General features: G+C 47.8%; 1 protein-coding gene across 1 annotated transcript; it reads left to right on the plus strand.

Annotated features, from left to right (window-relative positions):
• DBF4B (DBF4B-CDC7 kinase regulatory subunit) lies at nucleotides 1–21,229 on the plus strand. Its single transcript, XM_090291063.1, is given in 13 exon segments — nucleotides 1–167; nucleotides 536–598; nucleotides 2,181–2,338; nucleotides 6,731–6,916; nucleotides 7,521–7,571; nucleotides 8,656–8,743; nucleotides 9,891–9,964; nucleotides 11,565–11,598; nucleotides 13,063–13,108; nucleotides 15,239–15,355; nucleotides 18,100–18,208; nucleotides 18,354–18,478; nucleotides 19,339–21,229. Coding segments are annotated over 12 exon segments (1,845 nt in total). The 5' UTR covers nucleotides 1–167; nucleotides 536–564; the 3' UTR covers nucleotides 20,162–21,229.
• The last annotated feature ends 236 nt before the right edge of the window (nucleotides 21,230–21,465 follow it).

Consider the following 21,465-nt stretch of genomic DNA (forward strand, 5'->3'; position numbering starts at 1 on the left):
TAAGCCGCGGCGGAGGGCGCTTAGAAAATGATACTCTAGTTACAGAGCAGCTGCCGGGGCTCGGGATTCTGAAAGAGTCCATGGAGCCCGCGGATGTAACACCGTGGCCTTGAAGAAGGAGTAAGGAGGCCGAGAAAGAGCCGAGGGTTTGGGGGAGCCGGGAAAGGGTACGGATGCCGGGAAGGGGAGAAGGGGTAGGAAGGAAAACAGAAAAGGGTCAAAGTTGTAGAGGATAACGGGGTCAGGAAGTGGACACAGGAATTGGGGAGCGGATAGATGCAGAAGCTGGGGGGCGGGAGGGGATGTAGAGGAGCCAGGAGGAATCACGAGAGTTGAGTGGACAGAGATCTAAAGGGGATGGAGAGACTGAGGGTACAATTACCTGGAAGGCGGCGCTGAAGTTGAGATGGGTTGTGGGTAGGGCTGTTTTTGGCAGCCGAGTTGGGGATTGTGCAGGATTTGGGTGGCGCGGGAAGGGGATGGTGGAAGGTCGTAGGCTAGTGAAGGTGGTTCAGCTGTTTTGTCCCTTTTTCAGGCGACGATTGCCCTGAGCTGTAGAGTTCAATGGCTGAGAGTAGGCTCCGGGCTCCGGACCTTGGTAGGTAACAGGTCAAAACTAGGGATTCGAGGTCAAAGTTGCTACTCCTGTCCCAGAGCGTCTTGGGAGGAAAACGCCGGAAAATGTTAGCCCTGTTGGGGTTTTCTAATTATTAGTGGTTTTGTGTGTGAGTGTTGCATGTGTTGATGGATGTCATGGATCATTTAGGAATTCACAGTAGAGATCAAACAAGAGCTTTCAGTCTGATATTACTAACAAGATTGGCAGACAGATGGTGAGTCAGGGCTGAGTCACCGTGAGTATTAAACTTATATTCATGGTTATTTTTATCATAAAATGATTACGTTTATTTATAAACACCCCCACCCAATTACATTAGTATTTTGGCACCTAGTCACTTCCCTCAAAACTCTCCTCCCCAATCCCCTTATTAATTAATATTTTATTTATTTATTTTTAGAGAAAGGGAGGAAGAGTGGGAGAGAAACATCACTGTGTGGTTGCCTCTTTCACGCCCCTAACTGGGCTCGCAACCCAGGCATGTGCTCAGACTGGGAATTGAGCTGGCGACCCCTTGGATCGCAGGCCAGGGCTCAATCCACTGAGCCACCCCAGCCAGGGCTCTCCTCTGTTTTCATTTAGTATCATCTACTTTTAGTTCTGAAATGTTACAGACACAGCATTTGATTGTTGCCTTTTAGACAGTCATGCACTTTACTAAGTTACTTACTCTTCTTGCCCATGTCTTGTTGCTTTCTTCTGGATGTATTTCTCTTTTTGCTGGAGACCTTTCTCCAAGAATGTTTTCAAAAGGGAGCTTTATGTGACAAACTTTCTGAGGCTTTATGCCTAGCCCCATCTAGCATTATTGCTCTCTAGCAACAATATTATTATTACTGTATTATTTTCTATCTTTTTTTTACTTCCAAGTTAATCATCGTTATTATCGTTTTATACAGTCAATGATTATTTATATTTATATACATTTTTTACCAGTTGTTTTAGCATTTCAGCCCTTCTGGGTTGAGTTTTCTTGTTTCCAATGTACACCTTTTTGAAGTCCTTTAGTAATAACTGATTGGTTATACATTGGGGTATTATTTGCTTAAAAACTGCCTTTATTTTACCCTCAATCTTGAATAATTGCTTAGTCGGATATAAAATTGTAACTTGACATTTATTTTCTCACATTTTAAATAATTTATTTTAATAAAATTGAGGTATTTACTAATTTAAATACTTAGAGTTTCCATCTGGTCATTCTAGTTGGAGCTCTCAGAGATCTAATTTTGCTGTCTCTTTACCTTTGCTGATTCTTACCCCTTGTGGTTTGTTGGCACGTGAGCTAATATTTGGTGATGCTTTATCTGAGGAAATTCTAGGAACTGTGGTCTGGCCTACCTATTTAGAGTTGTTTTGCTTTTGATCCTTTGATGTATGCCAAGTGTTACTGGTTAGGAAGGGGAAAGCCACCCCAAGGCAGGAATACTGGTCTCAAATTCTTCTCTGTGTGCCCAGGGCCTCGCCGGGCACACCACACGGGTTGTTGGTGAGGGCTGCTTGACGTACAAGACTCTCTTACCTCAGACTTCTCACTTCGTTCCTCTTTGTTGTTTTCTAGGGGCTCAGCTAGGAGTATCCAGTTGTCTGGAAAAATGCCGGAAGAGGTCACTAGATGCTGGGATGCAGCAGCCCTTTTTCGGAAAGTCCTTTTACTTGGACCTGCCTGCTGGCAGGAACCTGCAGTTTTTGACAAGGGCCATCCGGCAGCTGGGTGGGGTATGTAACCTGCCTCTCTCCTGTGCTACCATGTGCCATCGCAGGTTGTAGGGCAGGAGCTGGAGAGGGATTATGTCTCTGTCTTCCAGGTATTTTCAGTGGTATTGCTACATTTTCCCAAAGCAATTTCAAGTGTAAACCATATTTTAAAACAAAGTTATTTTTTTTCTAATTAGAAAAATAATATCCATTTCTTCTAGAAATTTTAGAAAACATGGAACCGCTGCAAGTGACAACCATCATTTTCATGTATTTATTTTTTCTGGACTCTTTTCTCTCTTCTTTCTTTTTGTTTTATTTCACAGCTTTGTTGAGATACAATTCACATACAGTTCACCCATTTAAAGTGAACAATTTGGCCCTGGCTGGGTGGCTCAGTTGGTTAGAGAGTCATCCTGATGTGCAAAGGTTGCGGGTTCGATCCCTGGTTAGGGCACATACAAGAATCAACCAATGAATGCATAGATCGGTAGAACAATAAGTTGATGTTTCTCTTTCTCTCCCCCTTTCTCTCTCTAAAATAAATAAATAAAAATTAAAAATAAAATAAAGTGAACAATTTAGTGTTTTTTAGTATATTCACAGAGATATCCAAGTGTGATTACACAGTCAATTTTAGAATATTTTGATCATCCCCCAAAAAGAAACCCAGACCCATGTCAGTCACTCCCATTTTCTCTCAATACCCCCAACCGTGGGTAAACACTTATCTACTTCTGTCTCTATTCTGCCTTTTTATTTTTAATACTTATTTTCTGTATAGCTATGATCAGAAATACATTTTTTATCCTTACCCAAGGATGTGTTTATTGATATTAGAGAGAGGGGAAGGGATGGAGAGATGTCAGAGAGAGAAACATCTATCTGTTGTCTCTCGCATGCGCTTGACTGGGACTGAACCCACACGCTAGGCATGTGCTTAGACCTGGAATCCAACTCCTGACCTTTAGGTTTACAGGATGCCAGTCCAACTAACTGATCCACACTGGCCAAGGCTATGAATACGTTTTTGTTACCAACTTTTTGCCTGTAACCTTAAAGCATTAGCACTTTCCTGTCATTATTGTCCCTCATTTCCATTATTTGTAATGAGAATATAATATTCTTTTGAGTGGATTATTAATTTTCTTAATTTACCGAATGGACATTTAGGTTGTTTATAAATTTGAGCTCTTATAAATAACACTGTGGTGAACAACTTTGGGTAAAAAGCATTTGCTATGTTTGAGTCCTTTAAAATATTTTTAAAGCAGTGTATGTCATATGGTACTTTTAGTAAGGGTTGGCATGGGCATCTTTGTGGTTAGAATATAGGATGATAGTGCTTAGCGCAGAAGAGGTGGGTCACTGGGGAAACTGCTTGAATGGGCTTAGAATGCAGAGTCTCTTTGCTGTCAAACTAATAAAAACTCAGAGATGTAGAGACTCAGCAGTGGGGACAGACTGAATGATAATCATACACCCAAACTGGCCCAAAAATACATTTGAACTTTTAGTCTTTTCTGTCATTTAGTTTTTGCTGTATAAAAAAACACCAAAGAAATTGGGCTTAAAACAAGTTATTTCTCACTACATATTATGTTCTAGACCCCCCCATGATAGGTGAAAATCTGTGAAGTAGGAACCTTACATTTATTTTAGTATTTTTATATATATATATATATATATATATATATATATATTTATTTATTTATATTTAAAAAAAAATAATTTATTATTATTTTTGTTTGTTTGTTTGTTTATTTATTTTTAGAGGGGAAAGGAGAAAGAGAGGGAGAGAAACATCACTGTGTGGTTGCCTCTCACTCGCGCCCCCAACTGGGGACCTGACGTGCAACCTAGTCATGTGCCCTGACTGGGAATCGAACCAGCGACACTTGGCTTGCAGGCCGACACTCAATCAACTAAGCCACAGCAGCCAGGGCTTATATATATTTTAAGGCTTTATAAACTCTTCCCACATACTTATAAACCGTTCCCAATCCCTTATTAACTTTTCCCACAGTTTTATAAACACTACTTATGTTCTTAAACATATTCTACACTCTTAAACCTACGTAACTTTAACATATGTATACAGTACTGCAAAATCCCACGATATAGCGAAAAATCCATGATAAATAATTAAGTATAATATTTTTAAAAATCCCACAATACAGTGAGGCCACAATAGGTGAACCACGATATAGAGAGGGACTACTGTATTCTCTGGATTGGCTAGGTGGTTTCTCTGTTCATGGTTTCTCTTGTAGCTGCATTTTGCTGGAGGGTCAGCTGAGCTGGAAGGACCAAGGTGACCTCACTCATACATCTGGCAGTTGGTGCTGGCTGCTTCTGTGGCTTCTTATACATTCTATTTGAAGCTTCTTAACATGTTGTATGTATGTACACTATCATGTGTATATACAGTAAGCTAGACCAGCTGATGTACACGGTTGTCTCGGGGCAGCTTTCCCAGAAGCTGAAAGGAGAAACTACAAGACCTCCTGTGGCCTAGGCTCTAGAACTCACACATATTATTTTCACCATTCTGTTGGACAGAAGGAATCCTATTGAGAGGGATGGAGGAACATGTCTCCACCTCCTAATGGAAGGAACAGCAAAGTCTTATTGCAGATGAGTAGGTATACTGGGATGGGAGGAATGTGCAGCCATTAAGCCATCTACCATATTTATATAGGTTAATTGCTGCCCCACTCCCACGGGCTCTAGCATTTGTTTTTGCCATATTACAGAAGGTAGACAGAGGCACCCCTTTAAGCCATAACTTTAAAGATTTCTTTTAAATTGTGATAAAATGTATATAACATAAAATATGCCATTTTAACCATCTTTAAGTGCACAGTTCATTGGCATTAATTACACTCACACAGTGGTGTAACTATTACCATGTTTTTGTTTCCAAAACTTTTATCACCCCAAACAGAAACTCTATAACCATTAACCGATAACTTCCCATTTCCTTTCCCTACAGTCCCTTTCTGTCTCTGAATTTGCCTATTCTAGATACTGTATATCAGTGGAATCACTGATGTTTGTCCTTTTGTTTGCAGCTTGTTTCACTTAGCATGCTTTTAAGGTTCTTCCATGCTGTAGCATGTATTGAAACTTCATTTCTTTTAATGACTGAATAATATCCCATTATATAGATATACCACATTTTGCTAATCTGTTTATCTATTGGTGGACCCTTGGGTGGTTTCCATGTTTTGGCTATTGTGAATAATGCTGCAGTGAACGTTGGTGTTCAAGTATCCGTTCAAGTCCCTGTTTTTAATTCTTTTGGGTATATATACTTAAGTGCCAGGTTTCTCATCCGGTCATACACTAGAGATATGATCCATCCTTATTTTCAGTAGTATGCTCACGCTGGCTAGTACTAGCTCACAAGAACCAGTTATTAGCATCTCTTTCCAAGTCCATGTTCAATGACGTCATGTTGGTAGCTTGAAATTGGTCATAATGGGAGTATTTACCCCACATAAGTCAGCAAATGCTACAAAGCAGGGATGTTTTTACCCCCAGAGAGTCAGTCATTAAACATTTGCCAACTCACTACTGCTTATTTCCATCTTTTCTTCTTCCCACAAACATGAGTTAAGTGTCATTGTGCTTCAGACACTGTTGGGATCTTGGGATACAAAGATGAGTCAGATCTTCTCAATGCCCATGAGGGACTTACAGGTAAGTGAGCAGATACCTCTGCAGCTGAGTAGTAACCAAAACCCTTTTTGTTTCATATTTTAGGCTCTTTTTATTTGTTTATATATTTTTAAAGATTTTATTTATTTATTTTTTAGAGAGAGGGGAAGGGAGAGAGAAAGAGAGTGAGAGAAACATCAATGTGTGGTTACCTCTCATGCGACCCCTACTGGGGACCTGGCCCACAACCCAGGCATGTGCCCTGATTGGGAATCGAACCAGTGACCCTTTGGTTCTCAGGCTGGTGCTCAGTCCACTGAGCTACACTAGCCAGGGCTAGGCTCCTTTTAATAGTGTAGTCAAGGTTACAGATGTGGGAGGTCTGGATGTCACAGTGTATCTCCACAGAAAAATCATGGCTTAAATAAGCTAACATTTAATCCTCTCCGGTCCCTTTAGTGTGCTCTTGCTTTGTGCAAACTCAAACTGGTCAAATAACTCAAAGCCTGTGGCTTTCCGCTGGGTCAGGAGCAGCAGTTCTGGAGACAAAAACCTGAGCTGATATATATAAATCCTATTACATTTCAGGATAATGTCTACTTGGGGACCCAGTGCAGAACTGCATTTGGTCTATTTAAAGACATTGATTCTGGAACTTCTGGCAGCCATGATTTCCTTCTCCAACCTCTTGGTATTGATGATTCTACATCTGCCTTTTGGTTTTCAGCCACCTCTGTGATCTGGTTTCAGGTAATTGAGGGTTTTCTGAGCAAAGAAGTAAGTTACATCGTGTCCAACCGCAGGGAGGCGAAGGCAGAAAGCTGTGGGACAAGCCACAGAGGCTGCTCCAGCCCCAGTGAGGTCAGAGTGGAAACACCATCCATGGCCAGTCCAACAGCCAGCCACACCAGGCCTTCACAGAAACCTGTAGACTTGGTAAGAACCTCGTGGAGTAGGAAAAGTGTCTTCTATAAACAAAGGAAGTAAGTCTCAATGAGCCCTTTAAGGCAGTCTCTGGTTTTAGTTTCATCTGGTTTAATTTCTCTTTGGAACTCAGGGGCTGAAAATATTTGATCATAGCTCTGGGTTTAAACATCTCACAGCATGCTTTCCCCATGCTGTTTCTTTTATGATGTATTGTCCCTTTACCTGGGACTGCAGAGTCAGAGGTTCAGAAACAATAGGAGGGTCCTCTGTAAACCAGAGAGGGCTTACTGACATTGGCCTAGACGTTTCTGCTGGAGAGTGCAGAGAGTCTTAAAGGGAGGTCTTCAAACATTTGTAACACTTTGACCTCTGGTGAATTCAGAATTCCCTTCTCTGCCAGGGTCCAGGCTGTAGCTACCTGTGGGAGACCTGAACTTGGGTGTGGCTTTACCTCCAAAAGGTTCTGTAGGCTCTCATTTCAGTCACTCCTGAGCTGCCATTGCTCCCAGCTTTCCGAGACATGACTGCAATATCCTGGCCCACTCCTGTGTAAATATCTGTTTGTGCACAAGTGGTCTACACAGCAACCTCCTTGCTCTTCTCTTCCTGGCAGGTGCCTATGAGCAGAGGGAAGGAGCTGCTGCAGAAGGCCATCAGAAACCAGGTGAGCTGAGGGTTCTGAGGTTCTCTGAAGGACAAATGACCCTCAACACCAGTTGGAACTGTGCAGGTCCACTTATATGTGGACTTTTTTTCAACAAACAAATAACTGTACTGTTTTTGATTGATGGTTGAGAATCCATATATATGGAGAGCCGACTGTATTCACTGAAATATGCCATTTTATATAGGAGTCTTGCGCGTCTGCGGGTTTTGGTATCTGTGGGAGGTCGTGGAGAAGCTCCCTCGTGGATAGCGAGGGACAACCAAGTTTTTGGAGAGCCAAAAGTTATATGCGGATTTTCAACTGTGCAGGGGTCAGCACCCCAAATCCCCGTGTTGTTCAAGGGTCAATTATACTAACACAAAACATATAGTCTGCAAGATGTATTGTCATTTCCTTCTTACAAAGGAGGAAGTGGGGCTCAGAAGTTAAGTCATTTGTCCAGAGTCACCCAGGGTGTTGGCGGTAGGGCCAGGATTTGACTCCTTGAGTTTTCCTACTCAGAGCCTACCAAGAGCATCTTGGAGGGGTGCTGTGGGATATATCTGCTCTGCACATAGCCAGACTTCGTAAATCTTTTACAAGTAGCTGTTTATCCCTTTTGTGAGAATCCAGAACAATTAAAGTTAAGTGGCAGGAGAAGAAATCGAGGTCATCTTATGAGAGGGGTCATTAAGGTGACATCAGGATGGGTGCTTTGGCTGTGATGAGGGAGGATGATGTCAGGGCGGGAAAAGTGCGGCCAGTACAGCTTGATAGTGACTGTCACTGGTGTTTATTACTTACTGTGTGCTGAGAGCTTTCCTCACAGAGGCCCTCCCAACAAGCAGCTCTCTTATAAGCATGTGTTCCTTCCTGGTCACAAGGTGCCAGAACAGAGTAGGTAGACCAGCAGTCCATCCCCTACAGATGTACCCAGCCCAAGTGGAGGATAAGGTCTCCCCAAGGGTTGAGGTAGACTCTCCCTACATCATCCCTCTGTGTGGATGACCCTGAGCTCCCAGAAGCCAGGGCAACCTGCCCCCTTGGCGTTCAGACCTTGTAGTGTCTCATGTTCCTGCCTGACTCTGCTGCTTCTTTCCAGGGGAGCAGCAGCGGAGGAGGCAGCAGGAGCGGCAGCAGCCTCCTGACTAATGCCCGCTCCTGGGGAGTGAGGATTCTGCATGTGGATGGTACCATTACTGCCCAGGACCCTGGTGAAGGGGAGAGTTGGTGACTGATGGGGAACATTCACTTTTAGAGGGGTCATAGTTGTGTGAGCTGGCTGGAAGCCAGGCATACTCAGTTACCGTATTGATCCACAAAGGTGGGAGGGTGTGGAGACCTGCAGTCACAATTGCAGAGTGTATGTACTGGAAGGTGCTATCCTGTTTAACCCACTCAATAGCGCTCCTCAAGCTAATGTAATGATCTTGTTTTATAAATAAGGAAATAGCCCTAATATCCATAACTATTTATCGGGTATGTACTCTGTTCTAGGAATTACCTCATTTAATTCTCACTATAGTCCTCTGCCTATTGTACAGATGAGGAAATTGTGCCTTAGATGAATTAAGCAAATTATCCATAGTCTCACCAGGAGTAGTGTGACCCACATTCCGACCTAGTTTGGCCCAACTAAACTTCATGTTATTTCTTTTTTATAGGGTTGCCTCACTATACCACCTTTTTGCAAGTTGTATTAAATTTACACTAGAATAGCTGTCCCGAATAGGCTGGCAGTGAATGGCTTTTATATCTAGCTCCACTTCAAGTTGGGTTTTCTTTGATCCTTGAAGGGAGCTGGTCCAGATCCAGCCTGAGATCTGCCAGGGGGATAGAGAACTGTGCATGGGAAGGTCCTGATCTGGGAAGTGGGGGTTCCATTGTCACCGGAAAATTAGCTATTTCTGATTTGATCCAGTTTCCTGCCTTCCTGTGTGTTAGAGAAGCTCTAGCCTGTATAACTCCTGCTGGGTCTTCCCCGTTAAGGATACATCTGAGTGACTCAGATGGCTTGCTCGCCCCCACAGAAGCTGCTCTTTAGAAGTACCTTAAAACCCTTTGTGAGCCATAAGCCACTTTGTGTTTAGGAGTTGTATTCAGTGCTACAAAAGAGCGTGAAGTCAGCTTAGGTCCTTTTCCAGGGATAGAAGGCCCAGCCATTTATTTTATCAGCAGGTGCAGAAATGACACATAGCCAGAAGGTGGCAGGCAAGGTTGGTGTGATCCAATGTGCCAGGCCTGGTGAGACTTTTAGTCCCCTAGTTCCAGAGAGGGGCTTTGCTGGGGAAATGAGGAGTGGAAGCCTTTAGCCACAGCCCTCTGTTTTCTCCACAGAAATGATGATCCATGTGCAGCAACTCTCTCTAGATGCTTTGTGTGTGAAGAAACAAGGCACAAAGAAGCCAGAGGTAGGTCATCCTGCTGAGCTGAAGGGAAATGGATGGTTTGCAAACTGAAGTCTGTGGCAACTGTAGTAAATCTCTGTCTCACCCAAGCCATCTGTTCCTGGCCATCCTGGAAAAATTAAGAGGAGTGTAGCCTCTCAGCTCATCCCTGGTGTGCATAGCCTGTCCTCTCCTCCCTCTGCTACCTGCTGATCTCCCATGGTACACCAAGGCATTCGCTGCCACCTGGGCCATGGATAGTCCTGGCCTAGATAAAACAGCCCGTGGCCTGCTGGCCAGGCTGCCTTTCTGGGGACACCTCTTGGCCTGGGCATGAGCCTTAAGATAGCATGGGTGGGGACTGGGGGCAGAGGATGTGGTTTGAAATAGCTGTCATAGTCCAAATTCTGGTTTGGCTTTTCCTTCCTTTGCTGGAGTTAGAACTGTATGTATCACATCCAGACAGCCCATGCTGATTTAAAGTCACAGTGCTTTCACCCAGCCAGAATCTGAAGAAGGACTAAGCCCTGCAGGTCTACCCAGGAACATAGCCAACAGCTGTAGCAACCCACCAGATGGAGCGCTTGGTCTCTGCACCCCTTGCCCTACACCCTCTGGTCTAGGGGTCTTTGGGGTTTTGCTGCTGCTCCTGCTAAATAGGTTTACATGTCACAATTAGAAAAGGTATATAGTGAAAGTCCCTCCCCTCCAACTTCTGTTCCCCAGCCACTGAGCTGCCTCTTGGAGATGAGCAGTGTGAATAGTTTGTTGGGTATCCTTCCAGGACTCCATGCACTTACAGCAGATATGTCAAAAATTTCCACTTTTATGCAAATACATGGTATTATTACTTGACTTTGTTCACTTAATTATTTTTTAGATACTTGGGAGTGTTTTGGAGTGAGTTCTGGGTACAACCTGCTGATATGCATGGGGATGTAGAAGGCGTTTGGGGGTTGTCTTTACCCCGGATATGTGGCCCGGAGGAGGATATGGCAGTCATGGATTCATTGGCTCCGTCTTGCCCCATCTCCTGCCTCTACTGATTTCTTAATTCTTTCTGTTTAGTTTTTTATATTAGCTTTGTTTGACCTTGGACTAAATGTTGGTTTTGACCAACAGTCAGGGTACGTAAGATAGGGCACAGGAAAGTAAAAGGTACTGCCTTCACTCTTGTCCTGTAGGCTGACCTGAAATGGCAGTGTGCCTTGATGGCCTTGTATTTATAAGCTGCCATTTAGTGAGCACCTACTCTGTATCAGGTCTGTTGCCTGTCCCTACCCATTTGTGCCACATCCAAGGAGGTGGTGAGTGCCCCTCACATCACAGGCGGCGCTTCTCCACTTCCCACCCACGCAGGCCTGTGGGGCTCCATAGCTCTTGCTGTTGCTCCGGCCTGCATTCCCTCCACAAAGTCAGCTTGAGAGTCACACACAATGCTCACCTCTCATTGTGTCTCTGGGGAGGCGGAGGGAGCCTTTGTGCTCAGGTCAGCTCTAGCTCAGGGCCCAGCCAACAACAGGAAGCAAAGTGGGGCAGACTCACAGCAACTCAGCTTGCCAGCCCTGCTCCTCAACCCCTCTGGCTCCCTCACATCCTTAACCTATTTTCCCTTTCCATTTAGGGAACGTGTCCAGCAGAGTCAAGAACGCGGAGAGGTCAGTATGGTACCTGTTCCTCATCTAATTGCAATCCCTCCCTCCCTAAATGCTACCCTGAGACTCCCTCTGTGGCAGCATCTGCTCCCTTTTCTGTGGCAGGAAGCAAGTCCAGGTTGTGTTATCCCCTCGGCTTCAAAGAGGAGAGGGGCATCCATGAGCAAGTCTAGAGCTGCTGGGCTGAGGCTTCTTCTTAGAGCCAAGACCGCATGTGGTCCCTCTGGCTGTTCCTGGCCATCAGTTGAAGTTCCACATCCTTTTTCTTCTGATTCAGGAGCAGTTTGGAGTGGGCAGTTTAGCAGCTGCCTACCACTTTCAGAAATGCCAAACTCCCTGAAATTGACAAACAGGCAGGTTGACAGGCCTGGCTCCCAGCTTTTCTTGGACAGCAGGAGAGTTTCTTCCCCTGGATGTTTCTCCCAAAGATGCTCTTTAAGTGGCATTTATTCGTGAACAAGCGGGAGCTGAGAAATGTCACTTGGCATCTCTCGTGTTCAAAATTCAAGGAAATCTATGAGGGAATTGATTTTAATAACTGTCTCAGTTAATTAGACAAGGGATCGCCCCCAAAAAAGTAATTAATGGGAGCTGCTGCTGTGCAAGGAGAGAGTCTGCTTTTTTTGCTTGGGTACTGGTGGCTTCCTCGAACGGGTCCAGGAGCTGTGAGATGCCAGCCTTTTTGGAGATTCGGTGGGTGTTAATTCTGCCCAGGCTTGCCACCCCTTTGACAGGACTTCTGCTGACCATGGGAAGGTAGAAAGGGTTCTTAATGCCTAAGAGTTTTTGTACGCTGTGCAAATAACTATCTCTAGGGGATGAATCTCTTGATTAATTGACTCCAAATTTGTCCTCCCAGAACCCCTTTGACCTATTTTTGGGGGAGGATGACCAGATTTCACCTTTATTTTTTTACCATCCTTCTGCTAAGATCTCTAACCACTCTAGCTCTCTTCTGCTCTGCCCCTTCCCCTGTCTACTCTGCCCCCTCCCCCCAAAAACAACCCAGGGTCCTCATGGAGAATTCTGCCTGGGAGTGTTCCTGGGCCTCTCAGGATTCTGAGACACCAGGAATAAAGGTCTAGGAAGGAGGTTTTAGCAGAAACCAGCAAGGGCTGCGTTTCTCCCACTCAGCCAGGTTCCTGACGGTCAGTGACAGCCTTCAGAATCCGCATGCAGGAGGGTCCTCTGTCCTGCTGAGTGCGGGCACGCCTGGGAGCACAGGCCCCTTGCAGCCTCTTCCCCCCAATGGTGGAACTCTTTCTCCCAGCTTAGAGGCTGGAAGAGATGGAAGCGGGTGCCTCATCTCTGCCAAATGGAAAGGCACACCTTGGGACAGCATGTGTTCCAGCTCTGAGAGGCTCTTAGGCTTTGGCAGGGCCTCGACTCTGAGCATTTCCTGTGTGTGCCGTGTGGGCCCTGCACTGGAGCAGACAGCTGGCTAATGTGTGCCCGCTTCCTTTCCAGTGGCCAGACTGAAAGCACCGTTCCTCAAAATTGAAGATGAGAGCCGGTGAGTGGGGCCTCCTCCCCCTCTCCTCATCCCCACCAGGCCCACACAGAGGAGAGGTCCCAAGCTGACGTGGGTCACGGAGCACTGTAGCTTTGTCTTCCCAGAAGCCACTTTCTCTCCCGTCATGGAAAAGTCCCCACATACCAGGAGGAGGAACCTGGGCGGCATTGCACAGCTGACACTGCTTTTGCTCATGAGCCAGAGGTTAATGATCCTGTGTGTGAATTACCTCCTTTTAATGCCCTGCTTTTATGAGCTCGTGCTGTCCCATACAGGCCCATGATTTCTCCACGTCCACTCCTAGTTGTAAGCTGACACTATTGAAGAGTTGCTGGACCCAGCGCAGTGCTAGTACAGTGGTCTCGGCTGAAGTGGGAGGGCTTGGGCTGGTGCTGGGATTCCCTTGAACTCCAGGAAGCCTTTCTGTTGTGCTGTGCAGAACCCTCTCCTGGTACATGTCATCTCGTGAAAGCCCTCAGTGGGAATGAGTCCATCTGCTTCCCAGTGGGGAAACTGAGATCAGAGAAATTAGGGACCTGCACATAGCCACTGTACTAATGAACCTTAGCCTGGTGCCCTTCCCACCCTGCCCTGTCCACCATTAGGACCCCTTTTTATCTGGAGCAGGGGCCATGTTGATGATAACCTGATGAGCTACTAGCCACCTGGGTTATCACTGACTCTTCAGTAGGTACTAGATCAAAAGTCCATGTGAATCTATAATTATCTCAAAGTAAAAGGTTTTTGAAAAGAGAAAAGGCCCATGTGTATCCAGCAGAGGGTCCTGGGACCAGAATTTTCAGGTCCTTAATCCTCATGTAGGGCAGCTAAAGACCCAGCCCCATCAGCCTGGCATGTCTGCCTGTCCTCCAGGTGGGCCTGAGTTCCCTTCTCGGTCCCTGTACACAGTACAGAGTTGGCTTTGGTTGCCCAAAAATGAGTGGAATGAATACGGGGATGGCACGAGGTGCTGTCTTCTCCAGTTCTGGTGGGATAGGGTACATATCCATCACTCCCAGCCTCTGTACAACCAGTTAAATACAAGCAGTGATGACTCATACGCAGCAGCTGAGAGATGCCTCCAGTGCCTCAGGGTCTCTCCCTGCACGCGGCAGGCACAGGTGGTGCCACTTTCCCTAGAGGGGGAGGGGGGTACACGTACTTGTGTGCCCCTAGAATCTTTTTATATGCTATTCTGAAACAGGTGCTCTTCAAAGCCTGATAGCCTTACCAACCTCAACATTCCAGCCTCTTAAGCAGAAGCAACAACACTGAAGAGAAAGAAATGGGGTACCAGGGCTCTGGAGGGCACCCCCTTTTGTTTAAGGGTCCAAGAAATGTATTAGTTCATTCCTGAGGCCACAGGGCTGGGCTCTCACTGAGCCACCCAGGAACCTATGGCCTGCACTCTCTCTGGAGCACAGGCCATGGCCCCCAAAACAGGGTGCCCATAGTTACATCGGCAGGGTTTGCTGGGGGTCCACACATCATCAGATCTGGCTCCAAGCTTGAATGTGAGCAACTTGAGGCAGACCACCGAATCTACTCAGTATGGAACCGACTGTGCAGAACCTTCACTGTGCCTCTTCTGTTCAGAATGCTATCCTGCAGAGGGTGCAAGGGACTAGCCCAGAGCAGAAATGTTGCTTTTAATGGAGCCGGAAAATCACTGCTTTGGTTTAAACATTCTTCCATTTAGATCCTGTGAGGCTAGAGTCCTCAAAGTTGGTTTTAGGATCAAGAAACAAAATGGAAATGTGGGAAGAACTAGATCAGGAGTCAGGAGACATGATCTAGTCTGGTCTGGTCTTGGCCACACACTAGCCATGAGCTCTTGGGTGAGTTCCAGAACCTTTTGGGCTTTCTTTACTCCACTTGTTTCATTTCACTCAGTTCAGGGGGTGGCTACAGGACTCAGATGAAGCAGTGAGTATAAACAGGTTTGAAAAGTAGACAGGGAGAGCATAAGTATTAATTTGACTGGATGAGAGTTTTGTTTTAGAACCTAAGAGATGTGCAGGTGAGAGTCCACTTTATCAGGATGGAACTCTAGGGAGTTGGGCTGGCGACCCCCTGCCTCATCCTTTACCTTTCCCACTATAGTCAGAGTGAAAGTTTTCTGTGTTTCAGGAAGTTTCGTCCTTTCCACCATCAGTTTAAATCCTTCCCAGAAATTTCTTTTCTGGGTCCCAAAGATGCAAGTCCCTTTGAGGCCCTGACGACCCCGGGCAGCTCACACCATACCAGGTGGGTCTTTCTGGTTCCTGAATAACAAGGGCTGGTTATAGGCCAAGGTCCTTTCCCCTAGGGGCCTGCTGGTCAGATTTGGAATGGCCATGTGTTATCTCCTTATGTGAAGTCTATTCTGGGAACTTAGCCCAGAGAAGAGACAAGAGGAGTGTTCATCCGTTTTATTTGGTGTTCTCCGTTCCTACTGAAGAATTTGACTTGTGTCCAGAGGACAATAGTCTTGTTTCTGAAATGCAGATCTATAGACTACTTTCATCAGAGGCCCGTGGGATACCATTAAAAATGCAGGTTCCTGGCCCCCGCTGGGTGGCTGGGTTGGAGCATTGTCCTCTACACCAAAAGGTTGCAGGTTCAATCCCTGGTTGGGGCATGTACAGGAAGCAACCCATCGATGTTTCTCACATCGATGTTTCTCTTTCTCCTTTATTCTCTCTCTAAAATCAGAAAACATATCCTTGGGTTTTATTTAAATGCAGATTCCTAGACCCCATGTCACACCTACAGAATCAGTATCTGATGATGGAACCCCAATAGCTGGTTGCTTCTCACACAGCCCCAACTGGGGACCTGGCCCGCAACCCAGGCATGTGCCCTGATAGAATTGAACCAGCAGTCTTTTGGTTTGTGGGCCAGTCCTCAATCCACTGAGCCACACCAGCCAGGCAAAATGTGAATCTTCACTAACCAAACTGCAGAAGGATCGTGGCTCAGTTGATGTACTAAATGCCTTCTCAGGCCCTTTCTAACTTCTGGGCCACAGAGTTAGTTCATAGACCAGGAGAACAGGACGGAGCAGACTCAGCCTGAGAGATTCCAGGGTCAACAAGGCCTGTAGGTTCCACCAGTAGAAAAAGGCGACAAGATCGGGAAATAGTGCAAATGGGAGGAAAAACAGAAGGGAATGTGGCAATAGGTGGAGGGGAGTCAGGAGAGAAGGAGCTGAGAGGAAGTCCTAGTGCCCTTCACACATTTCCTAGAAAGTACAAGGGCTACGATAGAGAGCCAGCCAGGGCGCTGCGGACTTGGAGCTGATAGGTGGTGGTAGACCTGGAATGGCCTCGGAATCCCAGAGGAGCCGAGAGATTATAAATGGAAGGTGGTGAAGCAATGAAGCTTTGGTGCCTACACAGGGGGAGGATAGGGAGGATGTTGGCCAGGGTTCCATATGCATGCGTGTGTGTGTGTGTGTGTGTGTGTGTAAAATCTGTGGGAGGAAATGCTTTTTTAAATCTAAAAATTATTATTTTGGTTCAAAATTCAAGCATTACAAAGGTTTTAAAGTGAAAAGTCTCCCACACCCATCCTCTAATCTCCAGATCATGAGTCTATCTCCAGAGCTAGTTTATGTGCACAGAAGCACACTGTGTCCTTTGTTCCCTCTTCTTGCATAAAGAGGAGCATAATATTTATCACACTGGATCGTGCTTTTGCCACTTACTGTATCTTAGATTAATTTCCTATCAGTACCTAAAAGCATCCTTATTCCCTTTTATGGCTGCAGGGTATTCCATTGCATGGATTTACTGTATTTACCCCGTCTCTTTATTGATGGATGCTGAGATTATTTCCAGTCTTTTGCTATTATAAATAAGGCTGCAGTGAATAGTCTTGTTCAAGTATTTTTGTGAAATAAATTCCTAAAAGTGGAAATACTGGGTCAAAGGGTGTCTGCATTTATAATTTTGTGGCCAAATTGCTTTTCATGGAGGTGATGCCAGGAAACACTGACCCAGCCTCAAGAGAGCCTGTTTCCCCACCCCCGTGGCTATACTGAGAGCTGTCAGACTTCCAGACTGAGGCCCATGTGACAGGTTAGAAACCATATCTCAGTGTAATTAGAATTGTCATTGTTCCTCATTATGAATGAGGTTCAGTCTGTTTTGTATGATCATTTGAATTTCTTTGTGTGCATCTTCTGCATATCATTTGCCCATCTCTCTGTTCAGTCATTGATCACTTTCTTACAGATGTGTAAGGAGCCCTTCGTGTAGCAGGGAAATGAGACCTTTGCTGTGTTTTTAGTTATCAATACCATTGCCCCCTGCTTATGGTTTGTCTTTTAACTTTGCTTGTTTTCTGCTGTGCATACATTTTAAAAAACTGCACGTAGTTTTTCTGTTTTGGGCGGGGTGTGTGTGATACTTAGAAAGTCCTCAAAGGGGAATATTTTAGATTTATTGAGTTTGCTTGGACAACCTAATAGCAATGCCCTACGGGCTGTTTGAAATATGGGACTGAAATTCAGGTGAGAAGTCAGGTGTGCGAAAGAGATTTGAAAGTCCTCGGTTAAGGGGGCAGTTGTGCAAGAGGCAAGTAAGCATGAGGGAGGGGACAGACTGAACCATGGAGAAGGGGACGTTTAAGATGGAGGAGGTCAAGGGCAGCACAGTCCCCTCACTGCTGTTGAGGCCTTTTCCCTTTCATTTTGCAGGTCAGATGAACATGGGTTTGGGTGTGAGCTATCCTTCCAAGGTTTCTTGCTGCTGCCTACCACCTCCTGTTGTCACCTGTGGTTTGAGATATGTGGGCAGGGAAAGGACAGAGCTAGGACAGGGTGCCCTTGGGGAGGTCTCATCTTCCTTGTTGCCTCTCCTGCCACCCTTGGACAAGTGGTGCCGAGTGCAGGCAGGCCTGCCTGTGCCTGCCCAGCTCTGTGGCTGTTCGGTCGATGCCCTGCCTGGCCTGAGCTCCAGGCCCTGGAGCAGCAGTGAGCACTCTCTCTCACCCTGCCTCCTCCCCAGAGAACTCAAGGACCAAGAACCAAGCCCACGATCAGTCGCCCGCACCATGCCCAGGAGGAGGAAAGGGTACTGCGAGTGCTGCCTGGAGGCCTTTGAGGAGCTCCATGGGGTGAGCCCCCTCCCGCTAAGTAGTTGCTCCCCAGACTGTTTTGAGCTAGCCATTCCCTCCCAGGCTCCCTGGTGTGGCCAGAAGTTCTGCGGGCACCCTACCCTGGCCTTGTCTAATGTCCGTGCCTCCTCTCACCCCTGGGCAGCATCTCCAGAGTGCCCAGCACCAGGGCTTTGCCCTAGAAGCCCACCCATATGCAGAAGTCGATCGGATCATCACCCAGCTCAGCCACAGCTTTGTGGACATCCCCTTCCAGGCCAGCCTCCCCAGGTGAGCGCCATGGTGCCGCCCTACCAAGGGTGGCGGGCACAGCCATGTTCTTACTGCTGATGCTGCCCTCTCCAGGTTGGCAACAGCATGAACCAGGCTGTGACATTTTTCTCTTTCCTCCCCTTTCTTTCCCATCATCGTCTACTTTGTTTTAGAGATGGGGTGGGAAAGTTCTCCATTTGTGGCTTTGGCCAATTGGAACTGGCCCCAGACCAGAGCACAGCTCCCTTCCTAACACATGGGCATCACCACAGTTGTGGGGGCTGGGAGCACATTCAGCAGTTGTACTCCTGGTCATGTGTCTGGTATGTGCCTGTCTGGCCTTCTAGAAGTGTGTAGAAGGGCTTCCTAGGTCCCTCCCAGGTGGGTGGAGAGCAAGGCCTTTCTGCCCACTCTATAAGTTACCCCCAGAAAGAAGGATTGCAGGGGCTTCAGTGGAATTCCAGGGCTCTCTGAGCATCTATCAAGGACCTGTGGCTTCACCTCTCAGCCTGAGTCTCCACCTCGGGCCTCACTCGCTGAGCCCGGCTTAGACAGCCAGGCTCTGCTGCTGCTCTGCTGCTTCCTCCAGCCGCCAGAGGACACAGCCTCCTCTGTGAAGTTATTAAATGGAACAGCCTCTAACCTGTTCCTCTGGCCAGCCCTGACCACAGACTGCAGAGCCAAGAGAGGTGCAAACAGCACTGGCCACTGCTGTAGGGGGGGTGACCCGAAGAGCAGGCGTTTCACGGGGCTCCAGAGGGGTAGCACCATGCATGCCCCATCCCCGCCCTGCCCTCAGCCCGGCCCAGGAGGACCCCAGCTTATTGCTTGCTCTGGAGATGAGCCCTGTGGCCCAAAGGGTATTTCTGTCCCCACAGGCCACCAGGGTCCCCAGCTTCGGATTGTGACCTTCTGTGTCCTGAGACTCTGTCTCCCAGTCAGCCCACCTACGACAGGACAACATCTCCCAGGATGAGGGAGGAAGATGACTACCAGACCCCAGGCAACCCAGAACAGGATGGGGTGGTGGACAGCACGAAAGCACCAGCTGAATGTGTGGGGGCTGCTGAGATACTGGAACTAGTAGCAAGCTGCCAAGACCCAGGGTTGTCGGCTGATGTCACTGTGGACCCCCCAGGGACATTGGTGTCCAGGAGCCCTACCTGCCAGTGCCTTCTGGCCAGCTCTGGTTTTGCAGACCTCTCCCCTGGCCCACACCCGGCACTTGTTGGCCACAAGCGGAAGGTTCAGTTCCCCAGTGGCAGTGCCGAGAAGAGGCCAGGGGTCTCCTGGCCACAGGCCTCATTCATTGTCCCAAGAGCCCTCAGCCCCTGTAGCACCAGGACAACCGATGGCAGACAGCTGTTCTCCCTTCCCCTCCCAGGCCACGAGTCCAAGCCTCTGACTTCCCTCCTGCCCCTGTGCCACCCACAGACCAGCCTCACTCTCCCAGACCCCATCCCCTGGCAGCTCACAGACAGGCCGGCAGAGCTCTGGGCCACACAGCCCCCCTGGCTTGGGGGAGGGTATTCCGCTGGTTCTGAGGGTTCTGAGTGTGCAGCCCCCGGCCCTGTCTCGCAGCAGACTGACCAGCTTCCCAGCGGCTCTGCAGCTCCAAGCCGGCTGGCAGCCCACCTGCACTCAGCTGCGGACACGTAACCCTCAGGAGGGCCTGTGGAGAGCCAGGCTGCCTCTCCCTAACCCTCTGCCAGACAGTGTGGGAGCCAGCCTCTTCCAGCCCCCTGCCTCCCTATTTCCCAGCACCAGCAGCAAACGGCTCTTGTGAGTCCCCCAGGGCTCACAGCTCTTCATGGGGCCAGACAGCTTCTCACATGAGGGCCAGGTAACAGTCAAGTTATACCTCTGCTGAGTGCTGCACACCCAGCCAGAAACACGGAGGAGGAGCAGCGCCCCAGGGCCTCCCCAGCAGAGCCAGAAGGAGCCTGGGGCCTGGCCTTTGAAGTGCAAGTGAACAGCTGTGGTCATGGCCAAGCTCTGGGTGGACAAAGCCAGTCCTCCCGCCCACCCAGTCTTCAGGTAGGACCAAGAGAGAGTGGGCTTAGGGCCGAGGGCTCTCCTGCCCTCTGCTACCCCTACCTCCAGCCGTGCTCCTGACTGGCCACTGATCTGTGATGGGCTTGTCCAGCCATGGCCAGCTGCCTACTTGCCAGGAGGCAGAGGCAAGCTTGGCATAGGAAAGGGTTACAGAGAAGCTGGAGCAGCAGGATCCCTGGCCTGGCTTCCTGTCCCTCCGCAGGCACTTGTCTCTTTGCAGAGCCCAGGGTTAGTTAGTGTTCCCCACCCCCACCCTAGCCTCCTTTCCCACAAGCATGTGGCTCTCCTGCTTTCTGAAATGCCTGTTTGTGTCCCCTCCCCCAGCCCCCCACGCTGTGCACAGATCCTCAGGAACATATGAAGCAGAGGAGGGGCTCGGCTGTGGTACTTACAGAGCTCCCGCCCTCCCCCTCCCCCCGCACTTGGTGGGGGCCCAGCACTGACCTGTCCCCTGAGCCCAAGATGTGGCCAGATCCCCCTCTGGGGACAGACTCTTCTCTCCTTCCCTGCCTCAATCTGGGCTGCCCACCCAGGGTTCTGTTCTAGGGTCAGTGGCTCCCTTGCCAACTTCTCCATCACCCTCTTCCCTCCCTGAGGACCTCCACCCATTTCTTTCAGCCAAGCCATTAATCTGGAGACAGAGATGGGTTTGCTATTGATTCTTTGGCCACTTTTTTTTTTATTACATTTTGTACTGTGGTTCTTCTCACCCTTCTCTGCCTCTGTGTGTTTGTCTCTTTAAATGTTGAAGCTACCAGAAGCCTGGTGCTATTCTGTTCTCATTTTGGAGGAAGAAAGAGGGGGGCCTAGCTGCGGGTGAGGACCTGACTTACTAGTTTGGAAACAGAGCAACTGCTTGTGCAACCCTCGCAGAGGTCACGTTTGGCCTTTTTATGCCATTCTTGTTAAATTTCACAATCCTGGTTCAGGAACTGTAAATAAATTTGTTA

Source organism: Furipterus horrens, unplaced genomic scaffold (genome assembly GCF_987537825.1).
Source record: "Furipterus horrens unplaced genomic scaffold, mFurHor1.1.pri manual_scaffold_11, whole genome shotgun sequence".
Classification (NCBI taxonomy): domain Eukaryota; kingdom Metazoa; phylum Chordata; class Mammalia; order Chiroptera; family Furipteridae; genus Furipterus; species Furipterus horrens.